Source organism: Alosa sapidissima, chromosome 23 (assembly GCF_018492685.1).
Source record: "Alosa sapidissima isolate fAloSap1 chromosome 23, fAloSap1.pri, whole genome shotgun sequence".
NCBI lineage: Eukaryota > Metazoa > Chordata > Actinopteri > Clupeiformes > Clupeidae > Alosa > Alosa sapidissima.
The window spans coordinates 17,141,148-17,151,147 of record NC_055979.1 but is presented as its reverse complement, the minus strand read 5'-3'; the positions used below and the strand labels follow the sequence as shown (position 1 = coordinate 17,151,147).

Sequence of the window (10,000 nt, the reverse complement as noted above, 5' to 3'; positions counted from 1 at the left end):
AAACACTATTGTATCTCTCTCACACACACACTCTCACACTATCTCTCTTATTCATGCATTCTGTGAGTGACAAAACACATACTGTACTCATGGGCCCAGACACATACAAGTTCATGGATGCTAATAAACACAGAAACATAGACCTAATAAACACACTATAAATAACTGCTGTTATCATTGTCACAACTGTTACTGTAAGCCGCTACACTTTCTCTGCCATAAATCCACACATTTGACCCTGATCGCCCCCCCCCTCCCCCATGGTTTTGGTCAATACCCTCCTGCCCCTTTTAATGCCCCCACTCATCACCCCTCTCCCACACATCAAAGGCCGTAACGCTCCACAAGCTGTCTGGTACAGTTTTCCGGTTGTCCAGACTCAGGAGTGGGCGAAAAGTTATTTGCATTAATTGGACATATGATCGTTCTCATCTGCACCCCGTTCCACCAGAAGGTTCCCCTCTTTGAGTGGCACAGCTGAACGTCATTAAGGAGAATAATGACACTCAGATATACAGTCAGCAATTCTAGTAATACACTTCTCAGTGTGTACTGTAAGCTTTTTTCTCTATAAACTGGGACTTTCATTATACGGTATTAGTAGATGTAATTAAAAAATCAACAAAATGCCACCCAGATGCTTATGTATTTGTTTAGGGCTATAAATCTGGTATGACACAAACTCAGACAAGCATGGACATACACACCTGCCTTGGTTTAGAAAAGACACACACACACACACACACAGACATACATAGACACACACACAGACACAACCAGACACAGACACCCACACACAGACTAAGAATGCCCTCTCTATTTCTGAGCTTGTGTGTGTGTGTCAAGCCCCCTTCTCCAGCGTTGAGTGATAGATTGCTTAGCCTTGCTGACACTCTTACTGACGTTCCCTATCTCTTGATGCCACAGCAAATTCCTGTCTAACCAGGCACTTGAGGCCAGAAATACCTCCCAATGACTGACTCCACACTTAGTTACTTACTGGACAGAGCTATTTTCTGTATCGACTGCCAAGCTCGCTCCTGTGTAAAGAATAAATTATCCCGAAAGCAGAACCTACAAAACAAATAAACAAATACAAACTCAAGTAAACAGCGCAAACTAAAAAAAGCATCTGGAGTGACAGCTGAGTAAACTCTGGAATTAGTTTGAGCACTTTTAATGCTTCCTTTATTTCAAGACTCCCCCTTTCAGTGCAGTGTTAATCTAATGATGTATAGGATCAGATGTCCCTCACCTCGTCACTCACTAGGTTGCTAAGGAAGAACACCTGGGCTCTGGGCTCTGATTGATGCCCCCTTCGTCCCAACCCATCAACCGTGCCCCTTCCCCTCCAGACCCCCCCTCTCACCCACCCCCCCAAAAAGAAGAAGTGAAGTGCGGAGTAGAAAAGACAGATGAACAGCGCAAGTCGATGAGCCGTGAGCCCCCTTTTGTCCCTCGCGTCACCGCTGCACCTGAGGCGGACACACACACACACACACACACAGACGCACACACACAGGCACGTCATTCAGGGGAATCGGGTGGGAGGGAGGCTGTGTGGGGTGGGGGGGTGGGGGGGGGATCCTCTCCTCTCTCCCGTCTCTCATCCCCTGTTCCCCTCTGCATCTCCAGTTCCTCCCGGCATCCGCCACGGGGCGCGAGGCCTGTCGCAGAGTTAATCTTAACTCATCCTCCTTTTGATGTACACGCGCGTGCAGAGAAAAGCAACAGCACACACACACACACACATTTACACTCACACACACACACACACACACAGACAGAGACAGACACACACACACACAATAACAACAACAAAAAAGACTCCTTCACGCTGATTAGCGCGTGGAGTGTCTACATCAAACCGCAGGCCCCTCCCTTCCCTTGTGATCCAAGCTGTTCCCCGATCCCCTGGGACACCATTGTTGTGCAGTCAGGAGGGTGGGGTGGTGGTGGTGGAGGAGGTGGCGGTGCTGGGAGGTGGATTGGGGGCCAGGATTGAGGGGGGGGCACGGATTAGCATTAGAATGTGAGTACAGAGGGGTGGTGGTGGGTGGTGGGGTGGGTGGGGTGAGTTTGGCCACTGGAGGGGAACAGCATGGGGAGCGGAGCGAGCGCGTGGAACAGTAAATACAGTAGCGGCCGGGGTGCACAGTTTGCAGCCGGGGCGGCCCCGGGGCTCCTGGCGCAGCGCGCCTGCTCGGCTGTGCCGCACTTGCCGACCCCCCGCCGAGCGACAGGAGAGGGGTGGTGACGAGGACGGGGGTGGAGGGGGGGGAGGTGCAGCTGGTGAGACAGCCTCTGGCATGGGCTCACTGTGCCATCTGTCCTAAAAAACACCCCCTTACACACACACACACACACACACAAACACACACACACATCAACCTCAAAGTACCACTTAGACACACACTCAAACCCCTCACCACAGTCACTTTTCCTTCTTAAGTCCAGGCAGCCACCGTAAGACAAGAGCGTCATGTGACCTGGACTGCCATGTGTTCACATTTAAAGCTTTGGTCAGTTTGCATGTGGCATATGGTGTGGGTCTTAATACATGACACCTTTCACTGTAAAAGCACTGATTCAGGATCAGGTTTTCCTCATGGCTAATGATGCATGAGGGACCGTGAACACGGCAACCGTGATCAGGCCACCAACTAAAAAATCAGATCAGCCTTCAGACTAAAGTAAACACAAGATTAAGATTTGATCCCCCATATAATCCGCCTAAGAGATTTGGTAACTGAGCTTTCTAGTTAAAAAAGTTGGGGAAGTTGGTGAACTGTTCATTGCCACGTTTCACAACTCTGGACACAAGCAAGTACATTTCAACATGAGAAGCAGCTAATTCAGTATAGCTACAATAACTGCATAAAATAAGAAATGGTCAGCAAAGGACAATCAACAAACCTTTCTGGAGCAGTATTATGTGTGTGGACAGGTGTCTTTTGGCTACCACTACATGGCATCAGCGTCTGAAAAATCTTTAGGAATAACACTCAGATACTCAGCTCAGCAGCTTGGATTTGTGCTCGTTGCGCCGTGTGCTCCTCCAAAAAGCTCCCCCCTACCTTTTATGGTGTTGAAATTCATGGCGAGAGGAGATCAAACACTTTTCAGCTCGTCAGCTCTCGCTGGTCCATCATTTTTAATAAACAGCTGAAGAGAATGTTTGTGTGTCAACAGACTCATTTGGAGAGGCCCATTTGGGGGCGTCCATTTCCATTCACACCCCAGCTGCAGTTCTTTAAAAAATGAGGAGGGGGTAAAAAAAAAATGTCAATTCCATTCGCAATTTTTTTTTTTTCTTTCGCTTTGGAATTATGCAGACATTAGCATAGCAACAGCATAGCGGTTGACAGACAGGCGGTCTCCGTGGCGACGACACCAGAGCTTTGGAGTGTTCTCTCGCTCTCGACACATGGCTAGATTTGCATGTGCAAAATCAAAAGTCACCGTCTGCTGTACGTTGCACATGTCCCGAGCTCTTCAGTGAGTTTGTAACATGCATAAGATAACGTAGCGTACCATTATTGACTCCTTTTTTGTCTTTTTCTCTCCCCCTCTCTATCCTTTCCCCAAATCTGTCTATCCTATTCTCTCTGTAGGTGTTTCTCGCGATCGGACCACTTGGCACTACACATGAAGAGGCACATCTGAGGACGGTAGAAGAAGAACGGGGGGAAAGAGTGAGAGAACGAGGAGAAAAGAAGAGACGAGGGAGAGGAGAGAGGAAGATTAAGACTATAAGAGAGAGAGAGAGAGAGAGAGAGAGAGAGAGCGAGGTGTGACTTATGAAATGAACAATGATCCTGGCCCCATCTTGAGAGAAAAAAAAAAGACCCAACGACAAAAACTGAAACATATTCTTTGATTTTGGGGTTCAGACGCCAAAACAAAAGGCTGAAAACACAAGAATTGCTAACTGATCATCTGCTCACGAAACAAATACTGATCAGCTGAAATGGCTGATGAACTGGCCTCCGATCAGCTCTAATGGCTGTTGAACTGGTCTCTGATCAGCTCACATGGCTGTTAAACTGGTCTCCGATCAGCTTGTAGCCTGTTGAGCTAGTCTCCGATCAGCTCACATGGCTGTTCAACTGGTCTCTGATCAGTTCGTATGGCTGTTGTGGTTGTTTTTTTTTTCTCTCCTTTCTTTTTTTTTGTTTTGGCCAAAGACTTCTTTATAGGAGAGGAGCAACAGATGGAAGCCATGTTGCATCAGTGTGGCCACCCGCAGCAGCCGAGTCTGAGCCATGGGGATCAGGTACTGCCAAGCAACAACGGCGTGCGTTCTAATCACGCAACACTCGGTTCTTATTTTTAACTAACGGACCCCGAGAGACCGCGTTTAAAAAGAGCCTGCCTGCACCTATCAGCGAAGGACACATCCGTGGTTTCGTGTTTGCCCGAGTAAACACACCCGTGCTTAGGCTGGTATGCATCCGGCACCCCCCCCCCCCCCCTCCCCCACACGGCACTTGCACTTACACTCGTGCGAGGATGGTTGCTAGTTTCGAGAGGCATGGTGACTCGTCCACGAGGAATGTTGACATTCAGAATCTGAGACCAAAATGGGAGAACCGCTCACTTTAGTGCTCTGTGCGGACACCAGCCCACTTGTGGGCTCACACACCTTCCTCTGAAGACTGTATCTCTCTCTCTCTGTCCTTTCTTTCCTCTCTCCCTCTCTTTTTTGGCCACTTAGAAGCTGCGCAGCGACACTTTTGGACCTTTTATATTCTATGAAAAAAAAAAAAAAAAAAGAATCTCGTTTGGAACTACTATGTCTTAACTAAAAAAAAAAAAAGCGTAACTTTTCTCCCCTGCTTTTATGAACTTCATTGTGGAATGGACGTGCACAGAAGAAGAAGAAAGAAAAAAATTTGCCATATGCACAAGCTTTGCGAAAGCCCACCACAGCCAGCCGTCGCGCCAAAATCCACCCAGCGGGGGTAAAAAAAGATTTTGTGAACTCCGAAATGGAAAGCCAACTAGCAAAGAAGGCCCCTTTTGCTATTGCAATGTCCCCTAACCCCAACCCTATCTTTTTTTGTCACTACCACTTTGGCAACTACTGGAGCCACCCTCCACCCCTACCCCAACCCCCAGAACAGTGTCCCTTTGGGCTTTCCAACAACAGCATTGTCATATCGGCTCCCCTTTCTTCTCAAAACAGACTAACGAGAAGGCAGCATTCTTAAGCCTCCCCACCCCACCCAAATGGACCAGCTTAAACCCTCCACCCATTAGAACTGGTCACACAGTGCGTCATACAATTGTGTGACCACGCTGTCAGTGACACCTCATGACTAGAGACAGCAGTTGGTTTGTCATTGTTTTGTCTCAACCTGGGTCCTGCGAGGCCCATTGGGATATGTAGACAAAACATCTGCCTCCACTTCTTGGAGCATTAGTTTGAAACACTTTCTAATGCATTCTAATGGCACCCATGTTCCACCATAGCTGATGTCCACACAGGAAGTGGCTCTCTCAGTGTCTTTATTTTTCTAGTGTGTGACACAGCAAGTACAGTAGACAATGGCTTAACGATGTATATGAGGAAAGTCCATGGTGTTTGGTTTTTGTTTACGATTTTTTTTTTTCTTTCCCTGAGGTGATAGGGGATGGTTATCTACCCTGACCGTGTACAATCAAGAGGGGTTTCAGTGGCACTTTGAACAGAAAGTGTTTGTGAATGTACTGTCTGTTTGTCTGTCAAGTTTGTGTCGCCGTCTGTGTGTCTGTCTGTGCATGACTCCTGCCCAAGTTGAGCAGTGCAATGTTGGTCATGAAAGGGGTATATACCAAAAGAGAGTTTAAAAGAAGAAGAAAGAGAAGATTTGTGTCCCGTTTTATCTCAGCATTTACATAGACGATCGGCAAATTGGAAATATCTGAATACACCAATGCCCAGAAGGGTCCAATATGGCATCATTTAAGACCCGTTTGACTGGTTGCGCAGTATAGCCTGAAAAACTGGACTGTGTTCAGTTTGGACTGGATTCGGAATGTGATCCTACAGAGGAATTCCAGAGATGCCTAAAGCCAGTTCTGCCCAAGTGCCAGAGTCCTACAGATGGGCCAATACAGGCTCGGAACGACACAGATGGACCAATCACGGCTCAAAAATAAATGTCAAGGTGGTCGGAGCCAATTGGCACATGTCTTTTTTTGCTCTCTAGAAATATACCCCCTGAGGTGCTGGCCTGCCGCAGCGACTGAGTGGTGTTAAGTGGGTATGACTGAAGCAAATCTGACGGTGATGACACAACATTAGAATTGTGAGCACAGCCCAGTCAGGGCGTCCATTTGTTCATGGTATTTGCTTTCATTTTTGACCCATCGCCATCTCATGCCTGTGAGAAAAGGGAGGGAAAAGCAAGGGTTAGAGAGAGAGAAAAAAAGAGAAGTGTGCTTGATGTGGCACTCCAAACCACGCTGTCATATTTTTAGCAAAAGCTCTTGCTGTTCAGTCATCTGTCAACATGCACCAGCCTACTCCTCCCTCTCTTCCTACTCCCCCCCTCTTTCCTCTCCTCTCCTCTCCTCACCCCATCCCTCCCCCTTTCCTTCAGGTTCCCTCATTTCAGCCACCCGATTGGCCGGGGCAAACCGGCCAATGGGAACGGGACCTCTGACAGCAGGGATGTCTGGGTAACGAGGAAGTGATATGGCGAGCTCCCAGCCGGTGGTCAGCCCTGGTCAGTCCTCCAATGGAGTGGAACAGAGTGAGACCACACGAGGGCCTGCTCGCCCCGCGTTTAATGCTGACCACAAGATTGTATCGCCGGTGCCCGACACACTCAATTTCACTGCTGTGGCCAAAGGTGTCCGCTTCCTTCCCTCGGAGTCTCCACAGGCCGCATTAGCGGCATGAAAAATAACAAAGACACAAGGTCACCAGAAAACCCAGGGCTCTTGCGACTATGTAAAAAAAAGAGAGAAAGAAAGAAAGAAAGAAAGAAAGAAAGGATAAACAAATCGACAACCATCCCCCGCAGATGCTCTAGCCCCATGGGCTCCAGTTATTTGGGTGCGTGTGTGTGTGTTGTGTGTGAGTGTGTCTGTCTGTGGGGCGAATTGCTGCCATACCAATCGAAGGGGCCATGAAGTAGTTCTGCTGTTAACACACACGGACAGTTGAGTTGTTTTATCTTGCCTGGAACCTGTCGATGAAATTTTTCTGAATGTCTGCCTAACCCAGCCTCAGACAAACAGGAAGGGGATATAAAATGTACATGCACACACAGCCTACTAGATTTGTAGTCTTTTGTAAACATCTTCAAGTAGAATAGACAAAAAAAAACTGAGACAGAAAAGGTTTAACTGACTTTGCCCTTGGAAAGTCAGCATCTGCCTGTTCTCATAACGTTAGCGTTGACAGTTCAGCTAAATCCGGGGGAAAAAGCCTAGCTAACAAGGATGAGTAGATGTTATTTTGTCACACCGTGACTTTGTTATGGTTTTTGGCAGCTGTCCTTAATGAAATGCACTCAAGGGAAGAAAAAACAAGAACGCTCCGAACAAAGTAATTATCGAAGGGCAAATGACCACACATTGCTTGCTTTCACGTTCTTGCACTGTATTGAACTGGGCACCTTTGTACACTGCTAGTCTAGAGATGATTGAGGCAGCTGTATCATGAACAATTTTTTTTTTTTTTTTTTTTTTTTACGTGCTTAGCTCATTCAGATGCACAGTCAACCAGAAACCAGTTGTAGGGAGAAGGAGCACAGGACGGGAAGGAGGAGGAGAGGAGGAGGAGAGGAAGAGGAGAGGAGGGGGAGAAGGGGAGCAGGATGGAAGGGTGAAAGAAAAGAAAAAGAGAAAGAGACACAAATGGGTTGAAAGGATGACTTAATTCGTCCTTGAGTCGGGTACACTGCATCTTGAAAAGATTTTGCCTTCTGAGCTTGTCTGTTGTCACCTCTTTGTGTCTGTGTGTGTGTGTGTGTGTGTGTGTGTGTGTGTGTGTGTTTTGGGTGATGTCTGGAGGTCACCGAGCCTCCTCATCTGTGTCTGTGTCTCCCATTCCTCTCCTCAGCTTGAGAACACTGGGACGGATGCCCATGCACTGGTGTATTGTGGGATTGCACTGGTTAGTGAAAGCAGTGGGCCAGACCCTCCCCCCCACCTGGTCTCTTTCACCAAAAGGCTTTATGCCTCTTCCACCCCCCCAAAGCACCCCATAACCCCAAACTCCAATATTCACAATCTCAGTGAACAACAGTTGGATGGTTTGGGAGAGTCAGACTGTACAGACCACTAGACAAGACCCCCTAAGAACGTGTGTGTGTGTGTGTGTGTGTGTGTGTGTGTGTGTGTGCACGTGAGGTGACTGTTCAAACGGCCGCCGTGCTTTCCACTAAATATCAAATGGCAGCGAGTAACACACACCGACAAAAATCGCCAAAACCTACTAATAACTTTTAGCGCATCTTTCTTTACTAGCGCTTCCTGCTAATCTTTTCTCTACTCTCTCCATCCCCCTTTCTCTCTCTCTCTCTCTCTCTCTCTCTCTCTCTCTCTCGCTCTCTCGCTTGGTCTCTGTCCGTACTGTCCATGCTGGAGGCTTCTTGCTGGGGGCTAAGGGATTGAATAGGGGATGAGGGGGGTGGGTTGGGGGGGTTTAGGGGGGTGGTTGGGGAGGGGATTCGGGGTGGGTGGGGGGGTTTGGGGGCTGATGTCACGCTATCCCATCCTGCTGATGCCAGGTGTCTGTTTCCAGTGGATGAATCATTCCCTCTGTCTATCCGCTTCACCTCCAACCTATCCCTCCATCACAGCACCTGCTTTATGTCTGCTCCCATATCACATGTGCTCTCTCTCTCTCTCTCTCTGTCTCTCGCTCTCTCTCGCTTTCTATTTTCAGCTCCTGTCTTACTTCCTTATGTTCTTCTCCTTCTTTTGGCTGTACAAAGTGTTTTAAGATATGATTTGTATTATATGATGTTAGTATGACAATGTTCTTTATTAAGGAAAAAGAAAGATTTATTTTTGTTACTGGTTTGTTTCATAATTCTTTTTTAAATTGGTATTGTAATATATCTATGCAAGAACTGTTCAGTGAAGCATTTTTATTTAAGAATGTTATGTGTAATAAATGGTTAGAATCTTTCTCTGCTGTACTGTGTGGTGACTTATTCCAAGGCAAGTGTTTCCAAGGCATCACTCACACAGGACAAACTGTAGAACAATTTCTCTCTCTCGCTCTCTCTCTCTCTCTGCCTCTCTTTCTCTCTCTATCTCACACACACACACAACACACACACACTCACCCACCCATACATATTCACATGTAACCCTGAAGTGCATTACAATTTTCATTACCATCTCTCATTCTTCATACAACAATAGGCAATAAAGCCCCAACAATGAAATTTCCATATTGCCTCCCTCCGTTGGTGTCATTGTATTGTTGGAATCATTCAGAGTTTGCGGTATATCACAGAGGGTGCACACCACACACTTACACGCAGCACACAGACGCGCGCGTAATGACAGTGCAGTGCCACACTATTGAAAGAGCTAATGCGTGCCTTGTAGCAATTTGGAGCTTAATTACAAATAGAAGATGCTCATGAATATCTATGATACCCCCAAATCTCCCTCTCTCCTCCCCTCTCTCTCCTCGTTCCCTCGCGTTTTCTCACTCACTCGTTTTCGTGAGGCAATTAGGAGTGTTAGTTACCAGGTTGATGACTTATCTGCCATTTATGCAGCCTTTTGCCGTGACTTACATATAAAAGGGTAATTCAATAACTAATGGATAATTAGGGTGCAATTAGGTACAAGAAAATGGCTTCATGCACTATATTAATTTGGCAAATGTATCTGTGTGTGGCTTATTCCCGTACGGTTTCTCATCTATAACTAATGCAAGTAATTGAAACGGGCACCCTCATCAACTAGCGTACTGTCACAGTTAATGTCTTTCGCTCCGTGATTAGACAGCTGGGGAAAAGGTCTCCGTCTTCAGGGTTTGTTT

The 10,000-nt window shown here is 47.1% G+C and overlaps 1 protein-coding gene across 1 annotated transcript in view; it reads left to right on the top strand.

The window, feature by feature from the left end:
- klf7a (Kruppel-like factor 7a) overlaps window positions 1-8,561 on the top strand; it is a 36,563-nt gene extending 28,002 nt beyond the window's left edge. The window contains exon 4 of the mRNA XM_042081074.1: window positions 3,615-8,561. Coding sequence (XP_041937008.1) covers window positions 3,615-3,666 — 52 coding nt within the window. The 3' untranslated portion in view covers window positions 3,667-8,561. The remainder of the gene's footprint in view (window positions 1-3,614) is intronic.
- Window positions 8,562-10,000: the final 1,439 nt, after the last annotated feature.